The 19,771-nt window shown below is 33.9% G+C and overlaps 1 protein-coding gene across 1 annotated transcript; it reads right to left on the bottom strand.

The window, feature by feature from the left end:
* Positions 1 to 11,863: 11,863 nt before the first annotated feature.
* Positions 11,864 to 19,475, bottom strand: LOC127730021 (uncharacterized). The gene is made up of 2 exons (XM_052238070.1): positions 19,217 to 19,475; positions 11,864 to 12,775 (listed from the first exon to the last, which is right to left on the bottom strand). Exons 1-2 carry the CDS (start codon positions 19,413 to 19,415, stop codon positions 12,249 to 12,251), a joined length of 726 nt encoding a protein of 241 aa, XP_052094030.1. The 5' UTR covers positions 19,416 to 19,475; the 3' UTR covers positions 11,864 to 12,248.
* Positions 19,476 to 19,771: the final 296 nt, after the last annotated feature.

The following is a 19,771-nucleotide window of genomic DNA, read 5'->3' as shown; positions in this document are numbered from 1 at the left end:
AAATATGATACACAGCAACAAACGACAACCATTCATTACAAGCTTCTGACTTTGGACAGGCACATACAGAATGTGGCGGGGTTAAACTAGTTTGAAGGCGCCAACCCTCCCCTAACCTGGGACAGTGGTGTAACAGCACAACATATTAAGAACAAACTCAGTTGAAAAGGGCTGAACTCATCAGATGGATACAAAGCAGAAATACATCTAACAAAAACACAGAGTGGACGTGGCAGGGTACTTATATACATCCCCACAACAAAAAGACACCATAAGTACAGATCTGAGGGTACTCGCAGTTACTGACAGCTAGCTCAAAGCCAATAACAACCAATAAAAAAGGCATGCATCTAAGACTAAAATATCAATCATTACACATCCAACATTCAATGGATTTAGTGTAAAGACGTCATTAACAGTCAAATAAAACTTACACATGACCTTGTGTAATGCCAAGATACAGGTATCGACATATTGTAGAGCCATGAATGTGCATATGTATATAAAAATAATATTTAGTTTGATTTTAATTTCCTGATAACAAAATCAATATTAATACCAATAAACACAATATTCAAAGATCTAAGTATAGTGTTGAGTTGGTAACTTTTTAGAATAAGTTTATTTAAAGGATCGATAAGTTTACCCGGAAATTTCCGGGCTCTGCAAACAACATCTCCGTAAAAATTAGGATGTGCTATTCCGTTTGAAATAAGTTTTCTACAGGTACAACAAAACTTCCAAACCAAATATTTATGTCTATGGAAGAACTTTGCATAGGTTTTTTGAGTAATTTGTGGTAACGAAATTCCCAACTTAATAATTTACCAGTAATACATAGATTACGTTCATTGAAATCGAAACTGTCACAACAGACACGGTCATAGCGAACGAGTTATGATATGTAAACACCGTGAGATGTTTTTTTTTTTTTTTTTTTTTTTTTGTGGGGGTGGGGTGGTTAATCCATGGAATTTAAAGTTCAATATTCGACATTTCTAAATCAATAAGGCAAAGTTAGAAGCGTCACCTGAAAAAGCTTATACATTTACCCTATATATAGCGGGGTCGCTCCATTGGATGTATCATTATATAAGGGAAGATCCTATACTGTAATATTTGTGATGATTTAACTTCACTTATTTTCTCCTCGCGAAATACTCACCAAGAAATCGCTCTAAAATATAAGTGTGGTTTACAGTTAACTTTTAAACCTTAAACAAATATGACATTAGCAATTTTAAATACTTTATATTTAGACCCCTTATGTTTTTAATTCAAATTTGCGCATCACAAAAGTTAACATTAATATGCGAGTCGCTTAATTGACTAAGCCTTATTAGTGAGATAAGGCTAATTTACATATCATAATATACTTGCAATTGTATAAAGAATTGAATAGGGCATACATCAATCTGACATTAAATGTGTCAGTATGACATGATTGCCCCGCTTTCACAAGCATTAAAATAAAAGACCGTAATTAATTGAAAAGTCAGTCAAACGGAAACGCAATCTTGTTCTGTTTGTCATCATTATAAACTAATGTACAAAAAATAAAATATCTATAGGAATAGCGGAAAAAGTGTTGACACAGGTGTATTTTTCTCTCTCTCCAGAATGACAGAATAACGGAAATTGGTAATAGTGGCGGAGGAATACAAATGTAAAGAAGTGCCGGCCTGTGCCCTTGTTATTGTCAATGCCCTGATTAATGCCATATTCCACTTTGTGAAGATGTGTATTGTTTTCATTTAATTTCCTACGCAAGTATATTGCCGTCTTTATTGCTATATGAGTGGTGTAAATATGGATAACTTTGCATTGGATTCTGTCCTTTGGGAGCTACCATTTGATTTTTATGGGGGGGGGGGGGGGGGGGGGCTAGGATGAAAAATTTTGTCCTGCATTTTTTTTAGTTGTAATCTCTGTCCTGCCTATTTATTTTTCACTCTATTCGGTCCTGCCTTTTTTTTATTAGTTTATCCTAGCCCCCCCCCCCTAAAAATCAAATGGTAGCTCCCTTATGTTCCAATTCTTCAGAGGTGTTTTGAAATTGAATCATTTTTAAAATTGTCATTGGTTCCCTGAATTTTATTTCTCCTCATGCTACAGTTTACTGCATCAAGACATCTTGACAACTTTTATTATCCAGGCATTAACTTCAAGAGGCAGTAACTCAAAACATAAGCATTCAAGTTATGAAAAATAATGTATTTATTAATTGTAAAAATATGATATATAAAAATATTCCTTGAGTATCTGATAATAAACATTTTTATAAATTATAAATAGATATAGATATAAGATGTGGTATGAGTGCCAATGAGACAACTCTCCATCCAAGTCACAATTTGTAAAAGTAAACCATTATAGGTCAAAGTACGGCCTTCAACACGGAGCCTTGGCTCACACCAAACAGCAAGCTATAAAGGGCCCCAAAAATGACTAGTGTAAAACCATTCAAACAGGAAAACCAACGGTCTATAAAAAACGAGAAACGAGAAACACTTAATATGAATCACATCAACAAACGACAACCACTGAAAAACAGGTTCCTGACTTAAGACAGGTGCAAACAAATGCAGCAGGTTGAATCAATGTTTTCTTGATTATCTTCATTTTATAATTTTTTCTATAAAAAATAAACTATTATGAATATAAAAATAATAACCACATTAAAATTATTCTGCATTTTGTAGTGGAGCAATGTAACTTATTTAAACATATAGAACAAAGTTTTCAAGGGGTGTCATTAAAAAAATCAGGGTGCCACTTTGAACAATAAGGATAAAAGAAATATCAGATATTACATATGTCAACAACCCATGAAGCACTGGGGAATAACTTGTATGTCAAAGGAAAATCCATTTTTAATAGGTGCTGGAAAACCCACTTATTTTGTAACAACAGTTTTCTTGAAATCTATAATTAAATAATTTAAATATTATGAAACTACCATAAAAATTAACATTTTAAAGGAGTAAGTTCGGTAAAGGCCATATTTGGCCCCAATTATTAAGTTCAATGTTTCAAGATGAAAATGTTTTAAGTTGATGTTAAGACATGTGAGAAAGTTAAATAGAGCCATTTTTGCCCAAGTTTTATTTTAAAGCATTGATGTTTACATCATAGAGGCCAAAAACAGAGATTTTTGCAAAATTTGACAAAATCGTATGGATTTCAAACAAATTAAGGCCTAGTAAACAAAGAGCGCAGGCTTCGACAAACTAAATATTCAAGTCAGATATGTAAAAGGTTAAAACAAACATTATATGAAAAGTTCTTTTTTTGTCGATGCATGCCCTGTATGTTTCCTTCCAAAAAATTAATGGAAATTTACCTGTTTTCAATAGGTTTTCGTTGAAAATCAAAATGAGTGCTTTTTGTGATGTCACGAATTGAATACAAGTACGTAAATTTTCAACAAAAAGACATATTTTCTATCTAATCATTGTATTAGCTATGATTCATTATGATATTGGTCAATAAATCCTAATTTGAAATTGAAGCTAGAAATAGGGGCCATTTTAGGGTCTTATCGAACCTACTCCTTTCTTAACAACAAATAAAAAATAAATAAGAGAACACATATACATCTTAAAACATTAATTTTACAAAACTATGTAAAAACATATTAACAATTTGGCTTTGCTAAAAAAAGACTTAATCAAGTAAAATATTTTGTATCTGCTACATCACTGAATATTAGAAAAAATGTATTGAATTTAATTCCAATATTTGGCACCCTAAATTAATAACAAAATAGTTCAGCGCAGCCATGGCTTATTTTTTTCTTCAAATGCTACTTCTCGATCTTGAGGGTTATCTTATGTCCAAGTTTCATCACAACCCATCATGTCAAAACAACTTAATCCCATGAAAATATTAACGGTCCATTTATCAGTAAAATACTAAATAAAATGCTCCGCTGGGCTGCAGCTTGATACGACTGCAGAGGTCGAACCCTGAACAGTTGGGGCAAGTATGGACACAACATTCAAGCTTGATACAGCACTGAATTTGGATTGTAATTGAATATTTGACACAGCATAGGTTTCTGACACAGAATGAATGTGGTCTAAGAACTTAAAAATTTTTAATTTACCTATTCAAACCATATCATTATTATTTGCTTTTATATATAAATCAGAAATAACCAATTTAAAATGGAAAATTTTAAAGAAAAAAAATGAAAAAAAATCCCCCCCCCCCAAATATTTTGAACCCCTTATGATTCATCACCCCCAAACTCAATCCCAGCCTTCCCTTTGTGGTATGGTACCTTGCAGTACAATTTCAGAGAGATCCACAACTTGAACACAAGTTATTGGCTGGAAACTAGAAAAATGCTTGTTTTTTTGCCACTTTTTTGCCCCAAATTCCTAAACGTTTTGGGCAATTACCCCCAAACTCAATCCCAGCTTTCCCTTTGTGATATGGAACCTTGTAGTACAATTTCATAAAGATCCATACACTTACACACAAGTTAATGTCCTGAAACTAGAAAAATGCTTTTTTTTTTGCCTCTTTATGGCCCCTAATTCCTAAAATTTTGAGGCAATTACCCCCAAAATCAATCCCAGCATTCCCTTTGTGGTATGGTACCTTGCAGTACAATTTCAGAGAGATCCATACACTTGAACACAAATTATTGTCTGGAAACTAGAAAAATGCTTATTTTTGGCCCCTTTTCGGCCCCTTATTCCTACATGTTTTAGGCAATTACCCCCAAACTCAATTCCAGCTTTCCCTTTGTGATATGGAACCTTGTAGTACAATTTCATAAAGATCCATACACTAACACAAGTTATTGTCATGAAATTAGAAAACTGCTTGTTTTTTGCCCCTTTTTGGCCCCTAATTCCTAAAACTTGGAGGCAATTACCCCCAAAATCAATCCCAGCATTCCCTTTGTGATATGGAACCTTGTGGTACAATGTCAGAGAGATCCATACCCTTACACACAAGTTATTGTCATGAAACTAGAAAAATGCTTCTTTTTTGCCCCTTTTTTGCCCCTAATTCCTAAAATTTGGAGGCAATTACCCCCAAAATCAATCCCAGCATTCCCTTTGTGATATGGAACCTTGTGGTACAATGTCAGAGAGATCCATACACTAACACACAAGTTATGTCTGGAAGTTACAAAAATGCTTATTTTTGGCCCCTAATTCCTTAACTGTTGGTACCATAACCCCCAAAACCTTAAGGTAAAATTTCATAGAGATCCATTCACTTAAACTAAAATTAGAGTGCGAAAACCAATGTGTCTTCGGAGAACGACGACGACGCCAACGTCATACCAATATACGACCGCAAAATTTTTTTGCAGTCGTATAAAAATGAAAAAAAAAATATCTGTCTCTTAATCATACAAAAAATATTCTGCCAAAGTTTAAAAAAATTCTATGAAGGTTTGACAAAAAAATTGATGTGTAACAAACTTTTACTAAAGACTGCATGTATCTACATGTAACTACAAAAACTAAGTCCGTTTATCAGTTAAATATGGAAAAACTATACTTTGTTATTATTTTGCTGTGGATACTGTCTTTTGATCACCAAAAAGCTTCTATCCAAATTTACAAAAAAATCCATGAAGGTTTGACAAAGTTATTGATAACTGAACATCTTAAATCTTAAACAGTATCTAATGTTAACTGAAATAAAAGAAGAGTTCCAATGTCCCCTGCGTTGCACATTTTTTTAACTATCCAAGTTACAAGGGCAATAACTAAATAAAACACTTTTTTTTTGTAGCGCTAACATGGCCATTTTCCAGAAATTTAATATTTCCAAGGGGCATAACTCTTTAAAAAAAAGTCAATCGGCCACCATTATAGACCTTGTCCGAGATATTGCTGATATAAACCTATAGTATAACTTTTACAAAAATCTGGCAAGAATTGTACCCGTGAGAGCGCTATCGAGGTCACTTTCCTGAATTTAATATTTCCAAGGGACATAACTCTTTTAAAAAAAGTCGATCGGCCACCATTATAGAACTTGTCCGAGATATTGCTGATTTCAACCTATAGTATAAGTTTTATAAAAATCTGGCAAGAATTATACCTGTGAGAGCGCTAAAAAGCCTTGACCGATGGACGGACGGACAAACAGACGGACGCCCGGTATTTCCATGTTCCCCGCAACGCGTTCCGGGGGGACAATAAATGGGGAATGTGTCCATGGGACACAGATGATGCCCCCGCTTGCATATAACGTTATAAAGGGACGTAACTCAGGAAGGTTAAAGTGACACTTCCCAAATTCATACTTGATCTGAGTTTTGTGGTAATAAACATTGTGTATAAGTTTCATAACATTTGGTTGAGGCAAACTTAAGTTATTGAGAACGAAAATGAATGCCCCCTCTACTACGGCAAAGGGGGGGGGGGGGGTCCGGAGGTTGGAACCCCCCTTTTAAAAATGGCTGGATCTGCCCCTGGAAGGTTTGACAAAGTTATTGATGTCTTAAAAAATTTAACCACAGACTGTACCTAAACAGATGCCACTGTGACATGATGACAGAATAAATATTGTTATGTCTTGCTTTCATGACATAAATGTCACGGGCTCAACAAACTAGAGGCTCTCAAGAGCCTGTGTCGCTCACCTGATTCTACTTTGGTTTTGGAAATCATGTAAAAATAGATTAAAATCATAACAGATACCCTAATAATGAGTGAGGCCAAATTTGGTTTAATATTGGTCCTGTAATTTAATAAAAAAATCCTGGTGGCCATCTTGAACAGTAAATCAGCAACAAAGTAGCAACACTTAATCAGCACCTCATAAGAAACATTTATGCCATGTTTTGGTTTCATTCCATTCAGTGCACCTCTAGAAGAAGCATTTGTATGTATTTCCCATAGGGTCTTATGTTAAAGGAAGTCCCCCCATTGGCGGCCATCATGGATGAAGGATCAGCTTCAAAGTAACAAAAATTAGTCAGCACCTCATAAGGAACATTCATGCCATGTTTGGTTCAATCCATTCAGTATGTGGTTCTCTAAAAGAAGACATTTGTATGTATTGTCCATAGGGTCCTTTGTTAAACATTGTCCCCATCTGGCAGCCATCATAGATGAAGGATCAGCTTCAAAGTAACAACACTTGGTCAGCACCTCGAAAGGAACATGCATGCCATGTTTGGTTTCATTCCATTCAATGGTTCTCTAAAAGAAAACATTTGTACGTATTTCTCATAGGGTCCTATGTTAAACTAAGTCCTCCGCTGGCGGCCATCTTAGATTATGGATCGGCTTCATAGTAACAACACTTGGTCAGCACCTCATAAGGAACATTCATGCCATGTTTGGTTTCATTCCATTCAGTGGTTCTCTAAAAGAAAACATTTGTATGTATTTCCCATAGGATCCTATGTTAAACTAAGTCCCCCGCTGGCTGCCATCTTGGATGATGGATCGGCTTCAAAGTAACAACACTTGGTCAGCACCTCATAAGGAACATTCTTGCCATGTTTGGTTTCATTCCATTCAGTGGTTCTCTAAAAGAAGACGTTTGTATGTATTTCCCATAGGGTCCCATGTTAAACTAAGTCCCCCGCTGGCGGCCATCTTGGATTATGGATCGGCTTCAAAGTAACAACACTCGGTCAGCACCTCATAAGGAACATTCATGCCATGTTTGGTTTCATTGCATTCAGTGGTTCTCTAAAAGAAAACATTTGTATGTATTTCCCATAGGATCCTATGTTAAACTAAGTCCCCCGCTGGTTGCCATCTTGGATGATGGATCGGCTTCAAAGTAACAACACTTGGTCAGCACCTCATAAGGAACATTCTTGCCATGTTTGGTTTCATTCCATTCAGTGGTTCTCTAAAAGAAGACATTTGTATGTATTTCTCATAGGGTCCTATGTTAAACTAAGTCCCTCACTGGCGGCCATTTTGGATGATGGAACGGCTACAAAGTAACAACACTTGGTCAGCACCTTGTAAGTAACATTCATGCTATGTTTTGTTTCATTCCATTCAGTGGTTCTCTAAAAGAAGTCATTTGTATGCATTTCCCATAGGGTCCTATGTTAAACTAAGTCCCCCGCTGGCGGCCATCTTGGATGATGGATCGGCTACAAAGTAACAACACTTGGTCAGCACCTCCTAATGAACATTCATGCTATGTTTTGTTTCATTCCATTCAGTGGTTCTCTAAAAGAAGTCATTTGTATGCCTTTCCCATAGGGTCCTATGTTAAACTATGTCCCTCGCTGGCGGCCATTTTGGATGATGGAATGGCTACAAAGTAACAACACTTGGTCAGCACCTTGTAAGGAACATTCATGCTATGTTTTGTTTCATTCCATTCAGTGGTTCTCTAAAAGAAGTCATTTGTATGCATTTCCCATAGGGTCCTATGTTAAACTAAGTCCCCTGCTGGCAGCCATCTTGGATGATGGATCAACTACAAAGTAACAACACTTGGTCAGCACCTCCTAATGAACATTCATGCTATGTTTTGTTTCATTCCATTCAGTGGTTCTCTAAAAGAAGACATTTGTATGCATTTCCCATAGGGTCCTATGTTAAACTAAGTCCCCCGCTGGCTGCCATCTTGGATTATGGATCGGCTTCAAAGTAACAACACTCGGTCAGCACCTCATAAGAAACATTCATGCCATGTTTGGTTTCATTCCATTCAGTGGTTCTCTAAAAGAAGTCATTTGTATGCATTTCCCATAGGGTCCTATGTTAAACTAAGTCCCCCGCTGGCGGCCATCTTGGATGATGGATCGGCTACAAAGTAACAACACTTGGTCAGCACCTCATAAGGAACATTCATGCCATGTTTGGTTTCATTCCATTCAGTGGTTCTCTAGAAGAAGTTCAAAATGTAAAAAGTTTACGCCGACGACGGACGACGCCGGACGACGCCGGACGACGGACGCCAAGTGATGAGAAAAGCTCACTTGGCCCTTCGGGCCAGGTGAGCTAAAAAGAAACAGTGCATAATAGATAAATAAAATATACATCTAAAAATTGTACAACACCAAAATCAAGTAAAAAAATTAACATTAAATCATAAATACATAAAACGATAGCTATTTGAGATAACATAAATCCTTCAGTATGTACTGCCTGATGTAAAATAGCATTTATTATATATACATGTATTTTAATTCAATAAGATAATTGTGTTTCTTATAAATGGTCACATTTTTTTACACAAGAACAAAAGATACAATGTATTAAATAATACAATGGAACTATAACTTTAATGGCATCTTACAGTGTCAGTAGTAACTGGTTAATTGAGATTAACAACACAAAGACAGTGTTCTCTTTAAAGATTTTTTAAGGCGAGTCCAGGGACTCGTCATTTTTGGTCATGGTGAGTGAAAAAACGATATTTTATTGCTATATCATTTATTATTTCAGATCCTTTGACAAAATAGAGCAAGGAAATGACATCAAATTTAGATTATTTTTAAACTGTTAAAATGATATATATTTGTGCTCAGTTTATACAACATTTTCCAAACTTGATATGTCTTTGAACTCATCAGATTTGAAAATGGTGAGTCCAGACAGATTTTCATGAGTCCAGGACTCATGGACTCACCTTAGTGAGAACCCTGAAAGACAAGTGAAAATTGAAAAAATCTCTTACTTTCAACGTTTATCAAGAAAAATGATTAAAAATCTTATATGACTGATTTAAAAAAAAGATATATATTTACCGGTTTCTTTCCTTCATATTGACATAAGATTTTATTTTAAAGGTGTTAATTTTCACTGCCTGTCCGTCAATTTTGTTGATAAAGATTTCCTGAACTTCTGTGGTTAAGCTTTGTACAAATTCAGAGTATATACTGACAAGTTCCTGTTACATAAACTAACAGTAGAAAAGAAATTGAGTGATGTACGCTAGGAATTTGTTTGAATACAAATAACTGAGATTTATGAAGACAGCAACTGAAAACTTCAAACAACAAAAACATTACTAGAGATCATCAAACAATCCCACATATAGACAAGTCCCCATACAATAGGTTGAGCTCTATATTGCAGAGAGAACAATAAATAAAGGTTGAGAAAAAATAAATATAAACTATCATTAATCTGACATTAAAACTAAATTCTCCATATAACATAAAACATTCAAATTTGACACAAGATAAAACCTGACAAGGCTCTTATAGCTTGGGACAAGCATATGAACCAGTGGCAGACTACTAGATTTCAGTCACCTTTTAATTATGATAAGAAAGGCTAATATAAGGTATATAAAAAAACAAACAATAAAATCCAGGACTAGAGAAAACCTATTCTAAATACAATAATTATATAAAAAATATCAAAACACTAGTACAAACAAAACAATAATTAACAATCTTTACACTACATTGAAAAAGTCATGGTTTTCTCAGACTGTTTTTAACTAATAATATGTGATGTTCAGAAGAAAGTGATATTATTTTATGTTTCCTCTATTTTTATTCTATTATTTTACTATTACTTAATATTCAACAACTATTTCTAGTGAACTTATAAAAATAGCCTTTTTATGAGAAGGTTTAGATTTGAGTATGAATTGGAGATAATTTCATGTCACAAAAAATATAAGTTCCAAGGGGAATCCAGGGTCCGAGGAAAGGGTAATGTTATTGCCAAGGTTTTAAAAAAAAAAATATTTTGACATAGTTGCCCTATAGTGATCAGTCTGTCCGTTCGTCCGTCCGTAACAAATTGTGTCCGCTCTATATCTAGAGAACCGTTATAATTTCATACTTTATACTTGACATATATATTAACCAACACCATAGGGTGTGTCATAATGTTTGTACAACTTCCTAGGTCAATGCTCAAGGTCAGCGGGGCCCACAGAGATGGCTCCTATCTCAATGATGTTTAGTTTTTTCATAAAATGCTACTCACTTGAGATAGAAAACTATTGCTATAAACTAAGGGAGCATGTGCCGTTGTCAATGTAAACATCAAAGACGTCACCTCAAAATAGCAATAAACAGATTATCAATGGTCTTTCAAACTCTATGATGTTTCTCAGCAACATCTCATCTCAGGGCTGTCATCTTTCCATGAGCTTGTAGCTGAGAAACATGTGACCATCTAGTTTGAAAAACCATAGATAATGTATAAATATACAAATTTAAATATGCAGGTAAAATTAATGGAAGCTTATGATTTTTGTATAAAACTACATTGGATTGAGGTTTAAAAGTTTATCCATTCAAATTTGTTTAATAGCAACCGTTTCATTCATTTACAAAATCCAGCAGTCATTTTTCAATATAACAAATTTACAGTTTATTATTGAATCTGTTAGTCATAATTACAAAGAATTATTATTATTAGAAAAATTTTGGTCTCCTTTACATGTAATATTTAACTAAATATTGTTTCATATTATCATTTTTTATATTTTTTAGTTAAGTGAAAACAAAATAGTTATATACTATGAGCAAAGTTTTATGCTTGTCTTTAAAATAATTGTTTTAAAAAGTAAGTCATGATACATATTGTAGCAAAACAGATGAGTAAAAGTATTTGTATTGTATGAGAGAGTCAGAGAGAGAGAATAATCAAATATTTATATGTAACCTTAAATACTATATTGTAAAAATCAATAAGTCAGTGATACATATTGTATACTGCATTATTTTCTATATTTAACCCTATAATGATACCCTTGTATGGTGGTAGTGTATGTAAAATCCTGACAATGGGAAAAAAAACTTAAAAAAAAAAACAATTTAACAGTTGCATCATGAGGACATGATATGGCTGTCTCAATCAAATCAATTGTAATATTTCCATTAACTTAATTTTAAGCCATATACAAAATACGCAAACTTGATTTTAATGCAAGTTGTCGAAGAAAGCAAAATGAAAATCATAAAAATAATTGTAAAGCTCATTTTCACAATACCTAAGATTATCATAATATGTTCAAAGGATTTCCTAAAGCAAAGTTGAGCTACCCTAAATGTCTTTTTTTATAAATTAATTTCAGTGACTCTGTAATGGCATTGATAAAATCCTTAAAAATCTACTGGGATCTTGTCTTCGATCTTTTCATGGTCTTGTTTTTCTTTCTTTGTCTTTCTGTGACTTTCTATTTGGTAATGCTTCCTTTTGTCTGCTTAAGTACTGTCTCTTTAAAGAAATTTCTTAGGGTGAAGTCCCTTTCATGAACCATTCACAAAAGGTTGATACAAAATAAGAAAACTATATTCAACATAAGATTGAATTCCCTATGATTCATTTAACATCTGATTTTGTCTTTGACTTACAAAGAGTCATGTACTCATCTTCAAAAGCAAAATTGTGGAAAAAACATGACTGTGCTTTAGTATCTACTAGTCCATTAATTTTCTCTTCTAATGCATATTTGACTTTATAAATGTCATTTAGTATTTGTTCCCTTCCTACTTTTATCCCCTGCATCACCCTTCCTTGTAATTCTACAACTTTTTTGTTTAATGCAATGAGTTCATTCTTTAAATCTTCATTTAAATTTTCCTTCTGAAGTTCCCTAATTAGCTCATCTTTTAACATACTTAAATGTGACATGCATTTACCCTTGGCACGATCCTCACTGTCAGAGTTAGGAATCTCAAAAAATACCTCCTTTTCACTAACTTTCCTATTAATTCCTATAAGTATGTCAATTATATGTACATCGTGTACATCATCTTTTTTTTGGTATTCATCTAAGGTAGAATGCAATGCTCTTATCATCCACCCTCCTTCATCTTCACTATCTTTCTTACTGTAGGCATATTTCCCTGAAATTTAAATATATAAAGAAAGTGAGGGGGAGTATCTAATGCAATATCCAATATATATGTAAGAGTCAAATCTATATCCAACCTCAAATCTATGTCCCCTAACATCATGACATTCAAATTTGTGGCTATTTGTGTATTCAAATATGTCTCTTTTTCATAAAGTAGATTGTTAATGTGATGTTATGGAACTCAAATCTGTTCCGTTTGGTTTCACCTCAAATCTATTTGATCATTTAGCCTTGTAAATTGTTAATATTGTGGCCAGCAAAAAAACCCTTAGGGACAGTACTGAAATCTCATATAAGAAGTGTATTGAAATATTGATAAGTCATCTCATTTTCCTTGGACCATTTACACCTGACTTAATGGTATCAGCTACAAATTAAAATTACTTATCATTATAGACCAATATATATCAGGACTTAGTTTTGCACTTTTTATTGGTGGACTTCTGTCCTGTGGAAGTGTATCCGATGTGAACCCTTTTTTTACAAACAAGAAAACCTTGTATCATTACTGACTGATCAACTCCCATATGATCAAGTGAATTGTCTGAAGCTAAACATATGCACATTGCAAAGAGTGGTCCATACACAAGTGTATTTCCAAAGTTTGTGACGCAATAAAGGACAGTGTATGACTTGGTGAAAAAGGACAAAGATGTTGACATTTATAATTATATTTTATAATATAGGTTATGACATGGATTTGATAATAGAAGGACATAGATTTGACTCTTACATATATAAAAAAAGTATGCAAAAGTCAGAATTCACTGCAAGATTTTCAGAGACAAGAGTATGGAACACCAAAACTGTGTTATTATGGTCATTTTCATTATATGATGTGATTATATATTTATATGAGGTGGAATCGACATCATATCCAACTTCCATTTTTAAATTTTAAATTCACAAATAACAATAAATGGGGAATGTGTTCTATGATGATGCCCCTGCTTGCATATAACGATATAAAGGGACTTAACTCAAGAACTGTAAAAGTGACACTACCCAAATTTGTACTTGATCTGAGCTTTGTGGTTATAAGCATTGTGTATAAGTTTCATAACATTTGGTTGAGGCGAACTTAAGTGAGAGAACGGAAACAAAAAATTCAGCAATTTTTCCATTGTAAAGGAGCATAACTCTAGAAAGATAAAAGTGGTGCCACCCAAATTCAAACTCAATCTGTGTTTTGTGGTAATAAGCATTGTGTATAAGTTTCATAACATTTGGTTGACGTACTGACGGACAAGGGTAAAACTTTACACTTGAAAAAGACTCTTAAAATTGACTGTACTATAGAAATAAAGGCAATAAAATCTTGCTAATTAACTTAAATAGCAATAATAAATTTGCCACAAAAATACACTGATCAAGAGTCATGCCACCAAAAGATTGGTTCAGTGAAGCTTTAATAAAATTATATACAGTCTCAGTGAAGAAACATAGTAGATTAAGTAAATTGTTAACAGTAAAGGTGCAATAAAATTGATTCATTTGTGTTAATTTGCCCCACATTGACAGTGGGCAAACAAAATCTTACCAGATTCCTAAGTTCAAAGACTCATAACTCCTCCAAAAGTCATCTGATGATAAATTCTTGAGTATATGCACATCTACATATTATGTTATTAATAATTATTATCTACAAAGTTTTATGAAATTCTGTTGTGTGGTTTCTGAGGAGTTGCAATGACAAACTGTTGCAGTTGTATATTTAGGCCAAAATTCTGAGTCAAAGGGGAATAACTCCTAGGAAAAAATAGAATCATAATTTCCTGTTGATATGCACATCTACATAGTATGTCCTTATTGTCTACAATTAGTTTCATGAAATTCTGTTGTGTGGTTTCAGAGGAGTTGCGATGACAAGAACAGGACTGACGGACTGTAGTATATTGAGGCTAATAAGTGCAAAGGGGCATAACTCCTAGAAAAAAAATTTAATCATAATTTCCTGTCCATATGCACATCTACATAGTATGTCCTTATTATCTACAAAGTTTCATGAAATTCTGTTGTGTAGTTTCAGAGGAGTTGCGATGACAAACTGTTGCAGTAGTATATTGAGGCCAATAAGTGCAAAGGGGCATAACTCCTAGAAAAAAATTTGAATCATAATTTCTAGTCGATATGCACATCTACATAGTATGTCCTTATTAACTATAAAGTTTCATGAAATTCTGTTGTGTGGTTTCAGAGGAGTTGCTATGACAAGAACAGGGCTGACCGACTGACAGACGGACGGGTCAAAAACATTATACCCAACACAAAAATTGTGTGGGGTATAAAAACCTATATTTGCTATCTTCTACTTCATTTTGGTCTCTGGTGGAGAGTGGTCTCATTGGCAATCATACCAAATCTTCTTATTTTTATAATGTTGTCTGTCCTTTTTTACCCGTTTATTAGAATTTCTCTCAATAATTTACCCATTATATGAAAATTTCTGACAAATGGGATGACTTTCTTTGTATATTGTTACTTTTCCTTTCTTTTATGGTTATTTTTCTGTTGGCTACTTTTTACGAAGTGTTTATTTCTTTGTTGTCTGGATATCCATTTGTTGGCAGTGAGTTCAATGTTTCAATCGCAAGAAAATTTTTATTACTATTTATGACCTAAGCGACACATATAAAGATAACATAAACTGGTCAAAACTTTTACTACCTTTTTAGCCCAGTGAATCAAAATGTATATTAATCTACCAAATAACAAACCTCAGATAAAAATTGTCATTAAAGGGCAATAACTCCGATGAGGAGTAGACTGACTTGGCATTATTGACTTATATTAAGATCATGTCTTGTTGTTCATTTTTGCTATTTATAGTTTCTGTCTATCTAATATAGTTTTTAAGATATTAGGCAATATCGCAAAAAATTGGAAAAATTATCTTTAAGGATTCGACTGACTGTTACCGCCATGTTGACTTACTTGTATAACAAGCTGATCAGTATTGCCATATAAATCTCTCTCTATTATAGTTTTCAAGACAATAGGCAACAATGAAAAAAAAATGGTTATATTCATCATTTAAGGGCAATAACTCCTACAAAAAGAAGTCTGACAGTTATTCTGTAAATGGACAGTTGGTAGATCTCAACATTCAAAGATTTTTGGTCATGTCAGATTTTCTCTTATCTACAGCAGTTTTGGAGATAATAGAACAAACTTGCATTTTACCCCCTATTTTCTATTTTTAGCCATGTCAGCCTTGTAGGTCGACAGTCAGGATCATCGGACACATTTATCAAACTAAATACCCCAATGATGATTGTGGCATAGTTTGGTTAAATTTGGGCCAGTAGTTTCAGATAAGATTTTTGTAATTTAAGTAAACAAATGACAACAACAAATGACGGAGGCCAAGTGATGAGAATAGCTCACCTCAAGCATTTTCTTTGCCAAAGGACCAGATCTTAAACTTGATTTGTAACTTCTTGCTGACCTCTCCAGCTTTGCCAGGAGAGGAGAAATAAAATAAAGTAGAAAAAATGCTCTCCAGGGCTCAGCTTGCAACTACCACAGAGGTCCAACCTTAAACGGTTGGGGCAAGTATGGACACAACATTCCAAGCTTGATACAGCTCTGAATTTGGATTGTGATTAAATATTTGACACAGCATAGGTTTCTGCCGCAGAACGAATGTGGTTTAAGAACTTAATAATTTGAAATTGGACATTTACATATTATGGTCCAATATCAGAAATCTATATGCATGGTTAGATGCAGCAGAAAAAGAACCCCAAGAATTCAATTTTTGATGACATCAAACATAGTTTAATTTTGAAGCCTCTGCACCTCATTGTTGACCAATTTGATAAAAGGGCCCAAAATCCAATATCTAAATACACAGTTAGATTCAGCATATCAAAAGATCCTCATATATTCATTTTTTGTTGAAATCAAACCAAGTTAAATTTTGGACAATGATTTTGATCAACTTGAAAACGGGCCCAAAATTAATAAAATGCTCCGCTGGGGCGCAGCTTGATACGACCGCAGAGGTCGAACCCTGAACAGTTGGGGCAAGTATGGACACAACATTCAAGCTTGATACAGCTCTGAATTTGGATTGTGATTAAATATTTGACACAGCATAGGTTTCTGACACAGATTGAATGTGGTCTAAGAACTTAAAAAATTTTATTTACCTATTCAAACCATATCATTATTATTTGCTTTTATATATAAATCAGAAATAACCAATTTAAAATGGAAAATTTTAAAGAAAAAAAAGGAAAAAAAGGAAAAAAAATCCCCTCCCCCAAATTTTTTGAACCCCCTTATGATTCATCACCCCAAAACTCAATAACAGCCTTCCCTTTGTGGTATGGTACCTTGCAGTACAATTTCAGAGAGATCCATACACTTGAACACAAGTTATTGTCTGGAAACTAGCATAATGCTTGTTTTTTTGGCCCCTTTTTGGCCCCAAATTCCTAAACGTTTAGGGCAATTACCCACAAACTCAAACCCAGCTTTCCCTTTGTGATATGGAACCTTGTAGTACAATTTCAGAAAGATCCATACACTTACACACAAGTTATTGTCATGAAACTAGAAAAATGCTTGTTTTTTGCCCCTTTTTTGGCCCCTAATTCCTAAAATTTTGAGGCAATTACCCCAAAAATCAATCCCAGCCTTCCCTTAGTGGTATGGTACCTTGCAGTACAATTTCAGAGAGATCCATACACTTGAAAACAAGTTATTGTCTGGAAACTAGAAAAATGCTTATTTTTGGCCCCTTTTTCCTAAATGCTTTGGGCAATTATCCCCAAACTCAATTCCAGCTTTCACTTTGTGATATGGAACCTTGTAGTACAATTTCAGAAGGATCCATACACTTACACACAAGTTATTGTCATGAAACTAGAAAAATGCTTGTTTTTTGCCCCTTTTTTTGCCCCTAATTCCTAAAATTTTGAGGCAATTACCCCCAAAATCAATCCCAGCATTCCCTTTGTGATATGGAACCTTGTGGTACAATGTCAGAGAGATCCATACACTAACACACAAGTTATGTCTGGAAGTTACAAAAATGCTTATTTTTGGCCCCTAATTCCTGAACTGTAGGTACCATAAACCCCAAAATCAATCCCAACCTTCCTTTTGTGGTATTGAACCTTATGGCAAAATTTCATAGAGATCCATTCACTTAAACTCAAGTTAGAGTGCGAAAACCAATGTGTCTTCGTACGACGACGTCGCCAACGTCATACCAATATAAGACCACAAAATTTTTTTGCGGTCGTATAAAAATCTAAATTTATGTTCAGATTCAGAATATCAAAGAACCTCAAGAATTCAATTTTTGTTGAAATCAAACAGAGTTTAAAATTTAGGACCCTATGAACCTTAATGTGGACCAATTTGAAAAACGGGGGCTCAAAATTAAAAATCTAAATACATGGTTAGATTTGGTATATCAAAGAACCCCAATTATTCAATTCTTTATGAAACAAAGTTAAATTTTGGACCTTTTGGACCTCAATGTGGTTCAATATAAAAACAGGGCCCAAAATCCAAAACCTAAATACTCGGTTAGATTCAGCATATAAAAAAAACCCAAGAATTTAAGACTTTTAATTAAACCCCATTGAAATATATTAATTGGTCAAGAAATAAGCAATTTTTTACAAAGTATTAGAAAAGTATTGTTTTTGGCCCTTTTTTTCCTAAACGGTAATGGGCCATAACCCCTTTATCCCAACCTTCCTTTTTTTGTATGGAACCTTGTGGTACAATTTCATAGAGATCCATAGATTTATACTCAAGTCATTGTCTAGAAACCAGATTTTCCTTGATTTTTGGCCCCTAATTCCTTAAGGGTTTTGGCCATAACCCTGAAAAAAAATCCCAACCTTCCTTTTGAGGTTTGGAACCTTGTGGTACAATTTCATAAAGATCCATACATTTATACACAAATTATTGTCCTGAAACCAAAAAAATGCTTGTTTTTGGTCCCTTTTAGGCCTGTAATTCCTTATCAGTTAGGACAATAACCCCATAAATTAATCTCAACCTTCCTTTTGTGATATGAAACCTTGTGGAACATTGACATCGCAATACCATTATACGCCGCAAAAATTTGGGGTCGTTTAAAAAGTTACTAGAGGCTCAAAAGAGTGTGTAGGAGTTATTCTTTGGAAAATGCCTCTACTAAGTCAGGAATATGACGATTATTTTTCACTCGTTCTGTTAGTTGATGATGTTTGATTTAGTTAGTCTTTGTGTACTTCCTCTTTATGAATTTATCTTGGAATTCAGTTTTTTTGTTATACTTTATTGCTCACCGAGACTTATGCCTAATATCAGCAATGCCCAATCCTACTTTGCAACCTATTCAAATCTACTTAAGTTCCATATACTGGATTTCCAGAACGCTCGTTTCTATTATTGCTATGTACTAACAATTGTTTAAACTAACCAGCCATAGAAGCAAATATTACACCACAGTCATCACAATGTGGAATTCTTTCAAAAGGAGGATCTGTTTTCTCTGGAGGCATATAGCCTCTAGCATCAGTATCATCTGTACCTTTAGGGCCTTTAGGAGGATGGACTGCTTCATTACTTTCAATCTGTGTAGAAGAAACATCAGGACTTAGTTGTTTTGTTGATGTCATTAGCACATTAAATCCAGCATCTTGATTATCCAGTTCTTTATTGGTAGCTCTACTCCTACATGCCTGAAACAAATTTACATAAAATATCAAGTTTCTTTAACAACATCTGAAAAACCTAAGGGTAGCTAGTATAAACATAAGTTGTTTTATTTTATCTCTGACACATAATCCACCATTGCCACAATGGCTTAAAATATAACATAAGTAAGAAATAAATGTGAGTAATTTGCCATTTCAAAATCTAAAGGACAATATTACCAAAAATGAAAATACCGATTAATGCATGTTAAATTCTATTATTGTTTCGATCATTTATCCAATTTGTAATAATGACCCAAAATGCTTTAGACTCTTCT

The sequence above is a fragment of the Mytilus californianus genome, unplaced genomic scaffold (genome assembly GCF_021869535.1).
Source record: "Mytilus californianus isolate M0D057914Y unplaced genomic scaffold, xbMytCali1.0.p SCAF_2, whole genome shotgun sequence".
Classification (NCBI taxonomy): Eukaryota; Metazoa; Mollusca; class Bivalvia; order Mytilida; family Mytilidae; genus Mytilus; species Mytilus californianus.
The sequence above is the reverse complement of the archived record's forward strand: the minus strand, read 5'-3'. Positions and strand labels throughout refer to the sequence as shown.

Excerpts from the sequence above, each read along its gene's own strand:
- LOC127730021 (XM_052238070.1), bottom strand. The coding sequence starts at position 19,415 with ATGACATCAACAAAACAACTAAGTCCTGATGTTTCTTCTACACAGATT. Across the intron at positions 12,776-19,216 it reads AATATTTGCTTCTATGGCTG|GGAAATATGCCTACAGTAAG; the intron begins GTTAGTTTAAAC and ends TTTAAATTTCAG.